Genomic DNA, 18,847 nt, shown 5'->3' with positions numbered 1-18,847 from the left:
TTTTTTTGTGCTTGTAGAGGATTTTTTTTTGGCAGTTTTCATAATCCAACTGAGCCACAGATGCAGGAACTTGCATCCCATGTGGGTTAATTTCCAGGTGGGAGGAGGAAGAAACTAAGGAAATTAAGTAAGAGGTAAAGGAAGGAGGAATTAAGGAAATAAATCAAGGGAGGAAGTGAAGGAGGAAGAAATTAAGGAAATAAAGGATGAAGTGAGGAAACCAGTGAGTGAATTTCTATGTCAATCTAAAACTGCCCTAAGACAGCCTGGTGTGCTTCAGCTGTATATTTAATAAGTCTGATTCTTTGGGGTTTTTTTGTTTTTTTTTTTTTCATAATTTCTTTGAGCTGGTTGGTAACTCCATTAATTCGTTTTCCATTTTCATTTTTTAGTTTGGAAATGAGGAACAGCAGCTGGCCTGGGCGAAGAGAGAGAGTGAAAAAGCAGAGCAGGAAAGACTGGCTCGGTTGAGGAGACAAGAACAAGAAGACCTTGAGTTGGCCATTGCTCTCAGTAAGGCTGACATGCCAAACTCTTAAAGAGGGTCTTGGCCTTTACCCTGTTCAAGAGAAACCTTGGAGCAAAGCTTTTATAAAAATACAAAATCCTTGGTTTATATTTGTGAGAATAATTTTAGTCACCTTCAGACCTAAACAAGACTGGCTGGTTGTGTCTGACCAGGCTCTGTGTGGATTCTCGAGTGCATCATCTGCAGGGAAACACTGTATAAGCTGTATGATATGTTCTAGATCAAATTTATTGCTTGTAAGAAATCTAATGTGTAATCCTGAGGTACTGAAAGTTTATCTGAAACACAAATGTTGCATAGAGCAAACTGCAGCTTGTGAATTTGGTTTTTTGTTTTTTAATAACCTGAATTCCGCTGGGTTTTTGAGGCTGCAGGAAGGATTTCAAAGAAAATGTCATAAAAAGAGAATATTTATAGAATTAGCTTTCACTTGTTGCATTTATTTAATAATTCATGGTAGGCTAATTAGTACTTCTTCTGCATCATCTGTGTCAAAGCCTAAATTCATTAGTAGATGATCCCTTTTTATCCAGAAGTTGTGGCTTTTACAAAAGAATCTGACAATTTATATATGATGGATACAGTGAACTCTATAAAACAATATAAATTTGAAGACTCTAAAAATTAGTAGCCCTTCTAATTTCAACATTTGTTTGCATTGATTTTTAATAATTATATAAGACTAAAAGTGGGAATTAATTCAGTTACAGTAAATGGGATAAATAATTTAGCAGTTAAATCATGAAAGTAAGAATTTCCTTTATTGTAAGCAAATGAGTTTTCAGGGTGGTGATACACATTTGGGTGCTGCTTTAATGTGACATCAAGAAATGAAGTGGTGGAAAAATTGCCAATGTTTGAGGAGTGCTCACCCCTACCACTCACTGTACCCTCATTTTCTCCAGCTGCCAGCACAGACTGGGTCATGTTAGCCAAGTGACTCTGGGACAGTCTCTACCTCTGCTTCTTCAATTCCACCTCCTTGGGGTTACAGATCAAGCAGCTGTAGCTGAAATGAAGCCAAGTTGAATCAGATTTTAGTTGCCAAATGCACATTCACACATCAGTTCTGGCAGAACTGTCTGGGTTGGCTCTAAAATCCAGTTTGCAGGACTCAGACCAGGTAGGAACAGGTTTTATATGCACTGAGTGTTTCCACCTGGGAAAGACAACACAGAATGTGTTTGACATGTCATAGAAAAAATAAGTCTGTGAATTTAATTTGCTTACTAGAAATGCCTTTTCTGATTACAGGAATTCTAAAACTTCAGTTGTGTTTGCCTTGGAGTTTTCTGTCTCGTGGAGTAGGGATCTAGCACAGCATTTTTAAATGTCCTCAGTCTTCTTTCCTGCCCTTTGTTCTCTGGGAATACAAAAGCTTTACATTCTGTGTTCTTACTGATGTGGCCCTTATCTTACTTAATTTTCTCTTTTTTTTTTTTTTAATGTGATATTCCTTCATCATCTATAATGCATTTCTATTTTTTATGTCCTTGCTTCCTTACTTTTATTTTCATACTACAATGACAGTGCCTGCTCAGTGACTGAAAGCAATCTTTCCCTGTTCTGTTGGGATTGCCTTATCCTGGATGCTTTCCTGACACAGATTGGATCATTTTTAGCATCTTGGTGGCTTTCAGCTCTGAAATGCAGCCAGGACGTGGCATTTGTAGTCTCAGGCTTTTGTAGGGAGGTAGGTGCATGGGTGGGTGTGCAGACACACACATCTATTTGTGTTTAGGGTGTTATTTTTAGGAGTCACAACTCCCCTTTACTGTGTGTCTCCTGTGTTATGGTACTACAGATAATGTAAACCTTTTATTCTCCTCAGAAGGAGAGAAGATTTATTTCTAATTCCAAAACCAACCATATCATGCTCTTTAATACTGTCCTTTAATGAGCCCTTTGGGATGCAATAGAAGCTCTTTCTAATTTTGAAGAACCTGATTTGAAGTCCCTTCCCATTGCAATAATTTTTCTCTAATAGATGTTTGATTACATGATCAAACATACTAAAAGACAAAAATTTCTCTCTTCTTTGGTGTACAGAACTTTAAATCTCTGAGAGCTAACCTGTGTCTGTCTTTAAGGTAACATGATAAAACTTTTGCTGTGAAAGCAATTTTCAAAAGCAAGTGGCTGCAGGATTCTCAGTGCAGTTATACAAACTGTATAACTATATAACTGTACAGTTATATAATCTGTATCCATGTGTGAAATCCTCCTGTTCAGTTGGACCTGAGTCCTTCTGGTGTCTCTTCTGCTACAATAAAATCTCGAGAGTAATAAATACTAATAACTTAGTATTTAGGTGCATGACTAAATAGCTCGATGCATTTTTGAAGTTCTGTACCATAACAAGACTTTCTGTTGCTTTGTCAGGGCCCAAAAACACTGATTTTATAATGCTTCTAGGCCAATGAGATGATGTTTTCAAGATGTCCAGCAGAGAGGCAGAAATGTGAATTAATCCAGCATTCTGTAGAGTGTTAGGGCTTGTTTTTCTATTTCCTTATTGACTCTTCCTCATAGTTGCTTGGACAGTAACTGCAGATCAACAAATGAACAGGGACAGAACACAACATGTTGTCTATGCACAGTGTTAGATTTAGGAACCTTAAATTTACTGAAACACTCTTGATTCAAAATGTTGTCACTGCAGTAGAAGAAAACCTAGCTGTGATTTCTCACTTTGTATTTAATACAGTTTTCCATATAAAAAGGAAGATTCCCCACATTCTTTCCCCACACTGTAACTCAGTGTTTGTACAATACCTGCACTTGCTCTTTGAGGCAAAACTTTGCAAGACATTGCTCTTCTTCCTCCAGACAGTGAAATTTAAAGCACAAACAGACCTGTTGCTATTTGGGCAGAGCAAATACATACACTGTAAGATATGGAAAATGTGAATACCCCCAGTGCATATACAGTGTACAGTGAGATCCATATTATTTGTGTGTATGTGTATATATACAAATATATATATATATATATATAGAGTATTGTATAATGTAATCATAGTGTGTGTATATACATGTCCACATGCTATGTCCAGTATATAGTTCCTTGTGCTGTACATAAAATGTGTATATACAATGAATATGTAGAATATGCATATATATTCTATATATTAAAGCTTGTGTGTATGTATGAATTCTGTAACCACAGAGGGATACAGAATTGGAGTCTTTACAGAAATTCAGATTAGCTCCTGGCTCTGAGAGTTTCAAAGTCCTGGTTAAAGAAAAGAGGAGAAATTATTTCTAATCAATTTGTATCGAGATTTCTTTCATTGACATGAAAAACTGTGTTCATTAGCTGTTCCAGGTGTAAGAGAACCCTGGCAGAAGGAAGTAATTATCTGCACTGGATGTCATTTCACATTCTTTGTAGCTTTCCAAGTATCTGTTTGGAATGTAGGCCCAACTGCTGATCTTGCATGTCATCTTTCTTCTCTGGGCTGAGGCAGTGAATTTTCTCCTATGTTTGCTCATAGTTTCCCTCTTCCCTCTTTCCTTTTTTTTAATTTTCCTTTTTTAAAAATTATTTGTGGGGAGCTGTTCTCATACACACACCCCAAACAGTCACAGGCAAAGGTGGAAAACATGTTTTTCTTGCTTCATTCCAGTTAGATTAGTTGCACATAATTGTCATCTGGATTCCAGTTCTGGTCTTCCTCCATTTCCACCTAAGCTTTTACTTCAGGAGGAACAAATATCCATTGCATATTTGGCTTAGAGGAAAGAGTGGGGGTGATTCTTCTTTCTGCTTAGATAAATGATTAGACTCTGTGCTACCTTGAGCAATCAGAGTTTGGCAGGGTTTTATGGTGGCACACATGTTTTATATGGAATATACAATACTGGAATGACTCATGGATTGCACAGGGCACTGAGGCACAGCAGTTAAACAGAACAGACAGACAATTATTCACATCCAACCTGCATGTGCAGACAGTGCACAGAGGGCACAGATATGGAATTACCACATTGCCCCTCACAGAACTGTGTGTTCCCATTTTTAACTTTCCCTCAGTTACCTTCAAATTGTCTCGCTGTAAAACCTCCCAGTCCCCCTGCAATAAAACCAGATGCTCATAAATTCATACTCCCACAATAATGCTGTAGGAAATATTTCTATATAGGCAACTTTTTCTTCATGGAACCTCTGCCCTGTGAGGGTCATCACTCCTTCCTGTACCTTGTTCCATGTACTGTGCTCTCAAAGTGTAAGAAATTCCAAGCTGTGTCTATGTAAGCCTTTTTAATTTTAATTCCCATCTGTGAAATCTGTTGGCACTCTTGTAGAAATTATTTTGTCATCTTATGCTCAAGGATAACGCACTTTTCTTGAATTCTTCTTATAATCCTTTTGGGGTTACTATTTCTTCTTTAGTGTTTCTCCATTGAGAAGAATATTTGTTCTGTAGAACCATGGCCCAAGGAGTTTTGGTCCAAGTAGAATTGTGGCTTTCCCTTGTGTAAGAGTTTGATTTCTCCTTTCTTCTGCATTTTATTCCTCCTTCTCAGGAATTTCATTTCTGCTTAATCCTCATTTAGAGCTGGAACTCTGTTGATGTGAATTGATCTCTGCTGTTAATGATCTAATTCAATTATCTTCCTATACTAGTGGAACAGCCAAGTTTTTGGTTATATATTTGGTTATACATGTAGACTTCACAACAACCATCTTTTCTTAGAAAGGAATTTTGCTTGGAGTATGATGGAATCATAGAAGATTTATTTTTAGAGTAAATATGTTAACTATAATTCATTGACACACCTGTTTGATCAGTTGATATACTGCTCTTTTTACTTGAAAGTTTTATAAATAAAGGCTAATTTGTTATAAAATGGAATTTTCATTTTTTCCAACTTCTGCCTCTCCCTTTAAGTTTCAAAGGAAAACTCCTAGTGACTGTGGTTCCTTCTGCTGTTGCAAGTACAGAGTGCTCTTCTGGTGTCCCTTTTAATATATGATTCTTCAGTCTGACCTGAAAAGGTGGAAACACAAAGTGGAAACTGCAATGTTGACCTAAATCTGACTAATATCTCCAAATATGTACATTATTGTGGTTATATTTATCTTTCAAATGTTATAACAAATTGTAAGGTATTTTAATTTTAACCCATCTCATGTGTTTATTGTTTAATATAATAAGAGAAATGTTATTGTTTAATATAATAAATGAAAGTTACTTTTTGGAGCTCTGAGATTTCGGCACTCTTTTTTTTTTTTTTTTTTTTTTGGTCCACAATTTCACAAGATTTTATGTTAAATTTGTAACTCTGGCTTTGAAGAACAGCTCTATTCTGTGCACTGAAATTTTTTATTGTTGGCTGGTACCTTCTGGATGGTTTTCCCTCCTGTCCTTCCCTTTCTTCCTTGTCCCAGGCAGATTTGGGCTGAGCAGACCAGTCCCAGATGCAGCACCACACCCTTCCCAAGCAATCAGTGTGGCTGTCCTGGCAATTCACGCTGGGAGTGGCTGGGGAGATCGCTGGAGACAACCTTTGGCTGCCTGGAAAAACACACCTCACTGCTGGGCTGTTCCATGTACTCACTTGGACTCATTCTTCTCCCGGCTGTTCCCTGCCTGCTCCTCCTCACCTGGCCACAGTGAGCATCTTGCCAAGGCAGGTTTCCCTCAGTTATTTTTGGTTCATTCCCATTTTGGAGGATTTGACTACAGAGGGGCACAATCCCTCCCCAATTCTCATTGTGTCATGCTTTTCGTCTCTCATAAAACCATGACCCAGCCCTCCATGTGTTGCTCCCACTTGAGTTTCTGGGGTCTGACATACTCAGCATTCTCATCCCTGTGCTTCCCCAAATGCTTTCCTCATCCACATTGTCTGGGCTTAATCTGAAATCTGAAATCTTAATCTGAAATCTGAAATCTTAATCTGAAAGGACCCCCCCTGTACCCAGCATGGCCTGAGAGCTCCTTCACTGGGAAGGGATAAATGCATCACCATTCTGTTCAGGATGTGGAAATTTCACCCTAAAGGCTGTCCAAGGTCTGAGCCCAGCTCAAACACGACTGTAGCATTTATTGACTGAACCTCAAAGTGTCCCCTTCACTGGGAGGGATAACAGCATCACCATTCTGTTCAGGATGTGGAAATTTCACTCCAAAAGCTGTGCAAAGTCTGAGCCCAACTGTTAAACTCAAGCACGACTGTAGCATTTATTGACTGAACTTCAAAGTGTCCCAGACCCAGCTCTACTCTTGGAATTCTGAGCTCCCACGCTGGAACTGCTTTCAGGTTTATCTCTGGAACTGCTGAATCTCCATCTGCTGTATGTGACTATCAGTGTAGTCACTCTGAGTCCCTCCTGTCTGGTTGGTTTTTTTTTTTTTGTTTTGTTTTTTTAATGTTATGACCACAATTAAAACTTTTTACTGGTGCTGATGCAGCATCTCATAGAATTACTGTAGCCTTCCTAATTGATGAAATCTCACAGGGCTCTGCCAGCACCTTACATAATATATTTTTTGCTGTTTAACTTCCCATTAAGGTCCTTGATCACAATTTTCAGAATGAAAAAGCCCTGTGCTCTCTGCCTATCCCTTGCTTCCACAGAAAGGACATCCAGGCACTTCATATCCCTTATTTTGCAAACATAATATAAAATCATTAAGATAACAAAACTCATGCTGTCATTGCACACAGGCTGTAAAAAAGTGGTTGATGGGATATGAGGATATTTTTGTGTGTTTTTTGTTTTGTGTTTAAGCCTCAGGCTATGTAGTTATTCACCTGACATATTAAATATCACAGAAAATCATATCCAAAATGATATTCCAGATATTTCTTAATGACATAATGAGTCAGAACTCCAGGTATACTCTGAGCTGTAAGAAGAAACGGAAGTAAAAGTGGTTTAAAGCAATACCCTATTTAGTTATAAACCTGTACCAGGTAAGTTCACCTGCAGTTTCTGTCTTGCTGAATTTATGCTCACGACAGCAGACAGAAAAATTCTGATTTGCTGAAAGGATTTACAATGGGAACAGGTAAAAAAGCAGGTAACTAATGCTAACAGTGGTTACAGAGCAAATGAAAACTTGGTTGCTTCTGCTCTCCTTGAGAGAGAGGAGGTTTTGGTAAAGTTAACCCTTCTTCATTCTATAAAACAGTCCTTATAGTTCCTCTTTAGTGTCTGCAGTAAATTTTGTTAGATCAGATAATTGTGGCTGAAAAATCAGACCTCAAAAGAGTAAATCAAATATATTTCCTACCTAACGAGCTCAGGATGAATCTGTGCATCCTTTGTGTGGTGCAAGTGGAAGGTGCTGGTTTGTGGCAGGGGCTGCTCCCAATGGGTTTGGGATCAAATGATGCAGAGCTTGTTTGTAAATGCCACCAAGAAGGTTTTGATGCTAGCAATGGGGATGGCTTTCTCCCTGTTAAATTCCACAGGGTTTGGGATGAATTTTTTGCTAGTTACCATAGCGATGGCTACATGACTTTGTTGTAGTTGTTTTTTCTAAATATAGCAAAAGAAAATTGCTGGAGCTTGGGGTTCTGGCTTCAAAAATTCAATTTAAGCAAAGCCTAACAGCTACTCTGTGTTAGAGGTGCACAAAATAGCTTAAGAAACCACAGAGCTTCTACCACAGAAAACCACAGAACCACACAATCCTATAATTTGAAGAGTGGACAAACTTATTTTGGCATTCTTGTGGATGGAAGACCAAAGTTTAGAGCCAGGCAATGTTTTCAGGCAGTTTGTAAATGGCTGTGAGTAACCAAGGCCTTACACAGGTTGAAATGCCCCATCCTGCATGAGGTGAGCCATGTCCAGCACTAAAGCTTCAGCTCTCCCACATGTGATTAGCTACAATACTGAATCTAAATTAAACTTCCAGAAAAGCCAGGGGGTTTCTAGTCCAGCCTTCCACTTAGGGTTAAAAAAAAAGAGATTTGAAAGTGTCCTGCCTTCTGGCTTGCTGGGTGCTGGCTGTGTACAGGGTGCTGGGATGGTGCTGGGCTGTTTCACCAGTGCTGGTGTGGTGCTGGACTGGTGCTGGGTGTGCAAAATGTGCTGGGGTGGTGGTGTTGGACTGTTTCACCAGTGCTGGTGTGGTGCTGGAATGGTGCTGGATTGGTTCTGGGCTGTTTCATAGGGTGCTGATGTGGTGCTGGGTATGCACAACGTGGTGGGGTGGTGCTGCTGGACTCTCACAGTGTGCTGGGATGGTGCTGGGCTGTTTCACCAGTGCTGGTGTGGTGCTGGATTGGTGCTGGGATGGTGCTGGGCTGTTTCACCAGTGCTGGATTGGTTCTGGATTGGTGCTGGGGTGGTGCTGAGTATGCACAGGGTGCTGGGGTGGTCCTGGGGTGGTGCTGGGATGGTGCTGGGCTGTTTCACCAGTACTGGTGTAGTTCTGGATTGGTGCTGGGGTGGTGCTGGGTGAGCACAGGGTGCTGGAGTGGTTCTGGAGTGGTGCTGGATTGGTTCTGGAGTGGTTCTGGATTGGTGCTGGATTGCTGCTGGGGTGCTGCTGGGGGAGCACAGGGCACTGGGGTGGTTCTGGATTGGTTCTGGATTGATTCTGGATTGGTGCTGGATTGCTGCTGGGGTGCTGCTGGGGTGCTGCTGGGGGAGCACGGGGTGCTGGATTGGTTCTGGAGTGGTTCTGGATTGGTGCTGGATTGCTACTGGATTGCTGCTGGGGTGCTGCTGGGGGAGCATGGGGCGCTGGATTGGTTCTGGAGTGGTTCTGGATTGGTGCTGGGGTGCTGCTGGGGGAGCACAGGGTGCTGGATTGGTTCTGGATTGGTTCTGGAGTGGTTCTGGATTGGTGCTGGATTTGTTCTGGATTGGTTCTGGAGTGGTTCTGGATTGGTGCTGGATTGCTACTGGATTGCTGCTGGGGTGCTGCTGGGGGAGCATGGGGCGCTGGATTGGTTCTGGAGTGGTTCTGGAGTGGTTCTGGATTGGTGCTGGGGTGCTGCTGGGGGAGCACAGGGTGCTGGATTGGTTCTGGATTGGTTCTGGATTGGTTCTGGAGTGGTTCTGGATTGCTGCTGGGGGAGCACGGGGCGCGGTGTCACCTTCAAGAGCCAAGAGGTGACCGAGCCACGCTGAGCCCTGCAGCGGCTGGACCTGGCCCTGCTCTGGGCCGTGTCAGAATCGCAGCGTGTTCTGACAGAGGTCCCAGCTCACAGGAGTTTAACTCACTCTGCTCGAGTCAGTGGGTGAGGAAAAACCATTTTCAGCAGAGTGAAACGCTCTGAAACTCCACGTGGAATGATCCGACTTTGAGCAGTGAGTGCTCTGGATGGTACCTGAGTTTTGCAGTATTTACTAAAGGATCATTTTGCAGAATTTGCTCGTTTCTACACTTAAACTGCTCTAAGCCACCTCACAATCTATCTTAAAACAATAGGGAGCCCATAGCTGTGGTATCTTATATTAATATGTGTGAAAATCTTGTTTTCAATGGACTCTACATTTCCTCCCATCAGGTTTAATTACAACTTCTGTAGTTTTTTCCTTTCCCTGGTATGTCAAAATCAAATCCACGATAGCTGCAGGTTGTGGATGCTCCCTGGGAGGCAGATGGTTAATTAGAACAAAATTAAGAGATGACAACCTGATGGTCAGTTATTAGAAGATGTGGAACATTAGTGGTTTCCTGCTGACTAGGAGAGGCTGGGTAGATCACTGGAATTGCAGAGTATCTTTGGATGTACTCATTTAAAACAATTAAATAAAGTTGGGGGGGGGGGGGAAAGAAAGTTGACAATTACTCATAATAGAATGTGAGAAGAATGAGATCAGCATCTCTTTTTCTTTCTGCTATGAGATGATCTCAAGATTCAAGAACGTGCAGTTTCCTGTAAAGACCACACATCTATTATCACAGATGCCCTCCCTTAAACAATGACAAGAAAGTTTCTTGTGAACTTTTATGAGTGCTTTGTCCCCCCATCCCTTCCCACATTCAGAGGACTGACTATATAATTTTTATACGAGGTCTTTTATATTTCTGTATGGGGATTCCTGTGCTCTATTTTCAGTTGAGTCACAAATCTGAAGACTCAGAGAGCACCACCTGCTTCTCTTTGCACATCTCCACTGCTCGTCAGGGTCTGAGCATTATGTGGTAACACAAATGTCTGCCTGATGGCAGATATCAGCTGTCTTAGCTGAAGACTTCTAGTGAGCAGGAGCAGAAGCAGCAGAGGTGAGAACCCTCACGGCCAGACTCACCTGGAGCAAAGGCAGATTTGGATGCTCCCGTGCTGAGGTGCTGGAGGAGGAGGAGGAGGAGAAGCACCCAGGGTGGGGGTGCTGCAGAGCAGCCACATGAGGGTTTTTTATGGGTTGGTGACTGTGGTGACATTTATTTCTGCACAAAGGCCCTGAGCAGCACACAGTGCCTTCGTGCCATTCAGTGGCACAGCGATTCTGTCCGGAATCACAAAATCCCAGAATGGTTTGGCTTGGAAGGGAGCTTAAAATCCATCCTGTTCCACCCCTGCCATGGCAGGGACACCTTCCACTAGATCTGGTTGCTCCAAGCCCCACCCAAGCTGGCTTTGAGCATTTCCAGGGATGCAGCAATCACAATTTCTCTGGGGATTCTATTCCAGTCCCTCACCACCCTCACAGGGAAGATTTTTTTCCCAATTCCATCCAGCCCTGCTCTCTGCTGTGTGAAGAAGACATTCCCTGTGTCCTGCCACCTGAGTCTAAGGTCCCTCTCCAGCTCTCCTGGAGCCCCTTTAGGCACTGGGAGAAGCTCTGAGCTCTCCTTGGAGCCTTTTCTTCCCCAGGCTGAGGATTTGGAAGGGAAGGGAACTGCTTAGAGCAGCCAGAGGTCAGGAGAGGGCTGGGGACAAGCAGAGCCAGATAAGTTGTGCTGTGATGTTGGGATGCTTCCAAGATCTCCCTCACTGGAAAGCTCTTCCCAAGGCAGATTTGGGGCTGAGGTGTCACACCTCTTTGTCTTTTAAATTGCATCACAAAAAAGGGAATCAAGCTTGCATCGTATTACTGAAACCTGGGTTATAACAAAAACTGGGAATGCTGAAAACTGGGAACGACTACAAGCATTTCCAGTTCTTCAGAAAGAGCAAGGGAAAGCCAGGGGAGTATGAAGAGATGAGGGTAAGAATTTTAAAAGTTGTCTTCTTGAAGTTATAAACACCAAAGGACATGCTGAAATATGAAAATATTCAGCTGTGGGGAAAGAGAAGGAAATACCTAGAACTGTTGCAACAATGAATGTGCCAAGTTTAGAACATCTTTAAGTCATCCCCACTTTCTGGAATTAGATTGTGCAATTTATTTTTTCTAGCAAATAAATGAGTTTTGTTTTTGATGAGGAAACACTAAGGCTCCCTTATATTTCACTTTGAAAGAGCTACAAAAGTGAAATGTGGAACTCGTTCTTCCATGCCAGTGATTAGAAGCCCAAAATACATCTGTTCCACATGAACAACTCCAGCCTTTGCTTTCACAGAAGAGCAGCTATATTTGTACTTACTCTAAATGTATTCCTGTTGATTTCATTCTTGTGTATTCTAACACGTAAAGTCAGAAAAAAAGTCACAATCTTGATCGAAACCAAGTTCAAAGAATCCATATGTTAAGGGAAAAAAATGCAGCAGTATTAAGCTGAATCTGCTTATTTGATTAATAATACTCAAGTATCAAAACTCACCAAAACACAGGAGCTCTAAAGACAGAGGACGCCCATCCGAGTGTAGAACAACTGCTTGGATTTACTGCCTGGCCTTCTGAGCTCTTTACAGCTGTGAGGAATTTTGGGGGGCTCAATTTGACTTTTGTAGCTGTCTTTACTGCTCTAGATGTTGCAGTATCCAGTTTACTTGCAATTAGTTTTCAGAATCTCGATTCCTGACTGATTTCCCCCCCAAATAGTTAAAAACTGTCTTAACTCCTGAAATCTAGGTGGCACTACAAATTATTAAGTGAATTTAAGTTTTGGGGAATGAGTTATGAAAGTATTTTAACCTGTGTTGTGAATTCATGCTTGAATTCCACTACTGTTCTATTGGAATTCTGCACTGAGCTCTTGAGAACAAGGATAATTTATGTACAAGAATGCCTTAAAATAAGCCCCCATAATTACAAAAATGCAGTGTTTAAATTTATAGTAAAAACCCACACACTGCTGGCAAAGCTATAACTGCATCTGGAAAACATTAAGAATGCTATTAAAATAGTCTAGCATAAACTAGAAATGAGACTGAAATTACAGTGTTGCTTACTTAACCATTTTCAGGAAGTATATTTTGAATATGATCTACTTTCCTATTTGATTTTTTGCTAAAGCACTGTACTATGTCTTATTTACCACTGAGAGTGCCTTACTTGCTCTGTTATCTATTTCAGACAAATCCATGGCTCAGATTTTTTTAAGTGTCTTGTTACAGTTGTCGAGAATTTGAAACACAATCAGGTGGTTGCTGATCCAGCCATCAGGGAAAAAGTAACAGGGACATCCCAAAGGAGAATAAAAGTCACAGCAATTAAAATCTTATTTTATTAAAAAGATGAAATGTTTTCAAACATTGAAAAATTATGTTTTTATAAAAACAGAAAATAGGCAAAATACCTATTTGTCTTCTATTTACATATACAATATTTCTCATTGTATAAAATTATTTACAATATATAAAAAATTACAGTAAATAGGTTATTTTCTTACAAGACATCAAGCCCTGTACTTCTAGTGTAGATCATGGCAAACAAGAATACTATTGCACCTGTGAACCAAACAGTCTAACAAGAGGAGTGTTCTCTTAGCCATGCCTTCAACTGAGATCTAAACTAACATCGTTAGCTACAGTAACATTCATTTTACCTCTTCTAGGGTCAACTTCAGGCAGTTTCCATACAAACATTGTCTTGTAAAGCTTAGGAATGGGCAGTTAGAATTGGGGGGGGGGGGGGGAGAATTAAAAAACATATTTACAGCTTCTTCTATACAATCTGTATGGAGTCTTATGGAGTTTACCCTTCACAGAAGCTGCATAAATTAACCCCTGTTCTCCTGACCGGGACGGGCAGGTCACTGACTCAGGCAGGAATTCCCTGCGGGAATTTTGGCTGAGCCTCCTCGTGTCTCATCCTCCGCGCGTCCGTCCTGGAGCGTCGCTCGGTCGGTCGGTGCCTCCCTTATGTAGTACCAGCTACAGATTTTGGAACTCTTCTGCACCTGAGCAGTTCAGTCAAGTCCCCAGCGGGCAGGGCAGGCTCCCTGGGGCTACATGTGCCTCTTCATGTGCAGAGCCAGGTGGTCTGACCTGGAGAAGGCTCTGTCGCACAGGTGGCACTGGAAGGGCCGGTGGCCCGTGTGCTTGCGGTAGTGGCGGGTGAGCTCGTCGGAGCGTGCGAACTTCCAGCCGCAGCCTTCCCAGTTGCAGTGGTAGGGCTTTTCACCTGGTTGGGAAAACGGGAGAGCGTGACTCAGCGTGGCACCACGCGCCAGGCAACCTGCCCAGTTTGGTTGTAGCATATCCCTTGATTCGCTACCGAGACCTTCCACAGCAAGGTCCAAGTGCTTTTAAGCTAAATTACTAGAAATTCATTTACCATTAAGCCCTTTCTCCAAACCTTTTTCCAAAGCCCCTTCTCCAAAGCCCTTTCTCAAACCCTTTTTCCAAAGCCCCTTCTCCAAAGCCCCTTCTCAAACCCTTTTCCCAAAGCCCCTTCCCCAAAGCGCCTTCTCCAAAGCCCCTTCTCAAACCCTTTCTCCAAAGATTTTCACCTATACCCGCAGTGCAAATCTTTCGAGAAAAGGCTTTAGAATCCCTTAGCAAAGCTTTGACTGCACAGGTGAACACCTAGATGTCACGGCCCTGACCACCAGCTGTGAATTTAACAGATTACAGGGTAAAAAAAGCCCAGGCTACAAACTCTTTCACACGGGGCTATCCCAACCAGCACGGAGCACATCTCCACGTGAAAACCATCAGCAATATTTACCTGTGTGTGTCCTGAGGTGCGCCTTCAGGTGGGAGCTCTTGGTGTAGGTCTTCCCACAGCCCGCGTAGCTGCACGTGTGAGTGGCCGTCCTCTTCCTCGGCCACGACCGGCGTCCCCGCTTTGGTTTGGAGTCCAGCAGCTCCAGAGGGGATGAAGGAGGGGTGAGCATCCCCCTGGGAGCCGAGGGCTGTAAGGGCAGGCTGTCCTCGAAAAGGCCAAACTGGGAGGTGTTCTGGTACTGGAGGTGGGTCTGCGGGTGGTGGAAGCCGGAGGCCGGGTGGTAACTCTGCTGGTAGGGCACAGACGAGGGGCACATCATCTGCGTGTGGCACTCGGTCACCATGAGATCGTCGGGGCTCAGCGGGGGCGTCTCTGCCCCGGGGATCTGCGGGGAGCTGGCCACCCGGGGCTGCTCGTAGGCCATCATGCAGGTCGCGTTCCCCTCCTGCTTGATCTTCGGGCAAGCCTGGGGCACCAGACCCAGGACCGGTCCATAATTGTCCATGTCGGGCTCGGGCTTAATGTTCTCAACGAACTGCGGGCCCCCGAAGGTGGGCGTCACAAAGAAGCGGCCGTGGACGCTGCCAGGAGGGCAGTAGTTGGAGTCCATCTCGGAACGCATCATCTCCGGCACGATGCCGGCGTTGTAGGGCGGGGGGCTGCCCTGCTCCAGGGCATTGTAGCATCCCGGGGACGGGTTTGTCTGGTAAAAGCCACCGCTGTCTCCTTGGGCGGGGGGATAATCCCCGCCGGCAGCGCCCTGGCCGTAGCCGTCGCTGCCCATGGAAAGGATAAAATCCAGCACGTTGTTGAGATCCTCATCCTCTTTGCGCGGGGAGAGGCCGCCCCAGGTGCCGGCGGGGGTCTTGGCCTCCTGCTCGCACTTCCACCTCTGGGGAGAGAGAAAAGGGAGAGGGTTAGAGGCGCCGTTCGCCCGGGGGAGCGAGGCAGGGGGGCCGGGGCTCGGCCGGCGCTGCGCGGAGCCGGCGCTGCCGGGCACTCACTTCGTGCGCGGCTTTCTCGCGGCAGGGGCTGGCGAAGGTGGCGAAGGAGGGCAGGGCGGTGTCGCTCAGCGCCATGGTGCGGGACGAGCGCGGCCGGCCGCCCTCCGCACCTTATAACGCGGGCGCGGGCGGCCTCAGGCCAATTGCAGGAGCGGAGGAAACGCGTCCGTCCCGGACGGGGCGGGAGGGAGGCAGCGGCTCGGGCGCAGCCTAAATTTAGCCCCGGTATAAAAGGACACGGCAGCGGCGGTCCCAGCCCGAGCGGGGCGGAGCGGAGCTGGGACGGGCCCCCTTGGCCGCCCTCCCCTCGGCGCGGGGATCGGGGCCGGCCCGGAGCCGCGACCCCCGGCTGGGGCAGTGGCCGGAGAGCCGCGACCCCCGGTTCTGTCAGTGGCCGGAGAGCCGCGACCCCCGGTTCGGGCAGTGGCCGGAGAGCCGCGACCCCCGGTTCGGGCAGTGGCTCGGGAGCCGCGACCCCCGGTTCTGTCAGTGGCCGGAGAGCCGCGACCCCCGGTTCGGGCAGTGGCCGGAGAGCCGCGACCCCCGGTTCTGTCAATGGCCCGGGAGTTGCGATCCCCTGCTCGGCCACTGGCTCAGAAGCCGCGACCCCCGGTCGGGGCAGTGTCCGGAGAGAAGCGGCCCCCGGTTCTGGCAGTGGCTCGGGAGCCGCAATCCCCTGTTCTGGCAGTGGCCGGAAAGCCGCGACCCCCAGTTCTGTCAGTAGTCCGGGAGCCGCGACCCCCGGCCCGGTTGGGGCAGCGAGGGGACACTGAGGGGTCTCTGCCTCGGCGAGCTGGGGGAACGCCGAGGGATCTCCGAGTCCCTGCTGCAGGGAAACTGAGGCAGCCTGTGCTGTGCTGAGAGGCGCCGTGTGGGGTGAGGGGCTGCAGGGGACCCTGCCCTGGAAACACCTCCAGGACCCGTCCTGGGTGACACGAGGGGACCCTGAGCTGTGGGGGTGGGGGGCAGCAAGGGCTCCCTGACCTGGAAACACCGAGGGACCACCTGTGGCACGAGGGGATGCTGACAGCTAAAGCTTCTCCAGGGACTGTGCTGTGGATGGGGAGCACTGAGGGCTCCTTGCCCTGGGGACACTGAGAAAAACACCATGAATTAGGGGTTTGATCCCACCCAACACCTCAGAGCAGCTGCCCCACAACCCAGCCTCATCCCTGGTGCAATCAGACTCGGAAAAAGAGTGGAAGGTGCCAGGAGCACAGTGGGGGAGAGAGCCATGCCCTGCTCCCGTGGGTAAACTGCTGAGCTGGTGATGGGGTCTCTTGGCACTGGTCACCCTAAAGGTCCCAGATGCATCTTGGTGCTGGCAGAAAGGTGTTTGATGCCACTCTTGTATGGTCTTCACTGGAGTTTTGCATTTAATGGAAGTCCAGATCTGTAGCAGAATTTCCATTTGCTGCACAAAGATTGCCAAAATCAATGTTGCAATGTGACATTATGAGAGAAAAAATGCACGTAGCTTCTGTGATCTCCTCTGGTTGCAGGCAATTTATGGTCTTGGTTTTTCAGAAGGGAAGATTGTTCTTCTCCCTTACCTTGGCCTCTAGCTCAGATGCTGACTCTGAAGGAGCAATTCTCCAATAACTTCTGATAACGTGCTCCAGACTCCTGTTTCTGAGGATCATGGCTGCTTGGCCATCATCCAGGAGCAAAAGTGACAGATCTGAAAAGGGGAAAAACTACGATCTGTCAAGGGACAGACTGATTCTTTGAGATCCTGTTCAAAGAAAGAGCTATGCTTTCTCCTTTCCTCCTCCATATTTCCTTTGCAATCCCTTTTAGAGGGGTTTCTGAGTGAGCTGGAAATCAGGAGGGTGCAGGAGAACATTTCTCACATTTAGGGGAAGGAATCCTTGATGGGCTCTGGTTCTCCCAAGCACTTTGAGCCTGTTCAGCAGAGCCCATCCCAGGCTTGTGGCTGTGTTTAACCACCTCGGGAAAACTCAGTTGCTAGGGTGAGTAAATGATCGTTTCAATAGCTACACGTGTTTTAAAATCAGGAATACCTCTTGTTTAACTTTCTATAGTTTTCATTCTAAAAGTTCACAGGTTGGCCAGAAGGAGCAGCCAAACTTCTGTGACTGGAGCAGAATCAATGCTCTGAATGCATGGTAACGCTGTACACAAAGATGTGTGACTCATGGCTCTGTAATGTCACACTTGTGTAATCTTTCAATGTAAACTCTTTTCCTCTAATAAAACGTCCTTAAGTGAATGATACGTATATATGGGGCTGTGAGTCAGCCAAGAAAATACACTCTGATGAATTCAGAATGAATGTGAATACTCCCTTGATAACACACCCTGAATGTCTGTGTCAGTTTATGTGCTTGTGATTTCAGCAACAGCTATAACAAAATATTTTGTTTCTAGGATATACAACTGGACGTGTAGGTTTCGCTGAGGAGCTCCAATCGGGTGCTGCCTTCCAGCAGACACTGGAAGGATTTTGTTTGTGGCTCCATCACCAAACTCTGCATTTTCTTCGTGCTAAGGAATAATTTAGTGGGCAGAGAGGATGAAAGCCAAGCACACAAAATTATAAATACACTGCCTTTAGTTGCTTTTTGTTTTTAAGAAAAGCAGCGAGGCTAAAAATTGAGATCTGCACTAAACGTGGGGAGACAAATGTGAGAATTTATTTACCTTGTGAGTCACTGGTTCTGCGCAAATTGAGAACAACTTTGTCATGACCTTCCACTCGGTCTGTGACAGTTGTGCTGACATTTTCTGGCTTTTTGCTGCTCACAACTCTTATTTTAAATACCTAAACGCAAGATCCTGGCAGTGATCTCACTTAGCATAGATCAGGAGTGATGCCACTGATGTATAAATGTGAAGAATGTGAGATTAGAAAGTATTTGTTAATCTTCTGTAGGAGAGCTAAATGATGTGTGATTTGTCTCCCAGCCAAAGTAAACACGGACTCAGCCATTTTTTATATGGCAAAGTTCATTTTCCTAGGTGTTGCTGCTGCTGCCTCCTGTTGCTTTTAGATCAAGGAGAAACTTTTAAAGGAATTGCAATCAAGATTTTGCACGTTCATAGAAGAACCCAAGCTCGGGCTGTGCCCACTGAAGCTCGGTGCTGGATGGGTTGGTGCAATACCAACGTCACCTGGCTGCCCCAGCTCTGAGTCATTACAGAACTCAAACAAAAAGCTCCTTTCTCAGGGATTGTTCTCAGAAAGTCCTGATTGCACGCAGAGCAAACTAGTAATAACAGTAATACCGGGATAAACGACCCGAAAATGACACCTCGTAGCACCAAGAGTACACAGCACAGGTAACACCGTGAGCAACCCCTCACACTGAAATGACA

The 18,847-nt window shown here is 45.1% G+C and overlaps 2 protein-coding genes across 6 annotated transcripts in view; one reads left to right on the top strand and one right to left on the bottom strand.

Annotated features, from left to right (window-relative positions):
- Positions 1-13,466, top strand: part of EPS15L1 (epidermal growth factor receptor pathway substrate 15 like 1) — a 54,393-nt gene extending 40,927 nt beyond the window's left edge. For 4 of the 5 annotated variants that reach the window (XM_021540089.3, XM_021540088.3, XM_021540087.3 and 1 more), the window contains one exon: positions 393-13,466. In XM_021540089.3, the coding sequence (XP_021395764.1) occupies positions 393-539 (147 nt within the window). In that variant the 3' untranslated portion in view covers positions 540-13,466. The remainder of the gene's footprint in view (positions 1-392) is intronic. The other variant, XM_085562400.1, reaches the window with a different exon arrangement.
- Positions 13,037-15,593, bottom strand: KLF2 (KLF transcription factor 2). Its single transcript, XM_021540075.4, has 3 exons — positions 15,509-15,593; positions 14,505-15,396; positions 13,037-13,958 (listed from the first exon to the last, which is right to left on the bottom strand). Exons 1-3 carry the CDS (start codon positions 15,581-15,583, stop codon positions 13,783-13,785), a joined length of 1,143 nt encoding a protein of 380 aa, XP_021395750.1. The 5' UTR covers positions 15,584-15,593; the 3' UTR covers positions 13,037-13,782.
- Positions 15,594-18,847: the final 3,254 nt, after the last annotated feature.

This window comes from Lonchura striata, chromosome 28, assembly GCF_050655825.1.
Source record: "Lonchura striata isolate lonStrDom1 chromosome 28, ASM5065582v1, whole genome shotgun sequence".
Lineage (NCBI taxonomy): Eukaryota > Metazoa > Chordata > Aves > Passeriformes > Estrildidae > Lonchura > Lonchura striata.
The sequence above is the reverse complement of the archived record's forward strand: the minus strand, read 5'-3'. Positions and strand labels throughout refer to the sequence as shown.

Bases quoted from the DNA above. Each gene is read 5' to 3' on its own strand.
- KLF2 (XM_021540075.4), bottom strand. From the start codon at position 15,583: ATGGCGCTGAGCGACACCGCCCTGCCCTCCTTCGCCACCTTCGCCAGC. The intron at 15,397-15,508 runs GTGAGTGCCCGG...CTCTCTCCCCAG, and splicing joins GCGAGAAAGCCGCGCACGAA to AGGTGGAAGTGCGAGCAGGA. The intron at 13,959-14,504 runs GTAAATATTGCT...TTTCCCAACCAG, and splicing joins GCACCTCAGGACACACACAG to GTGAAAAGCCCTACCACTGC.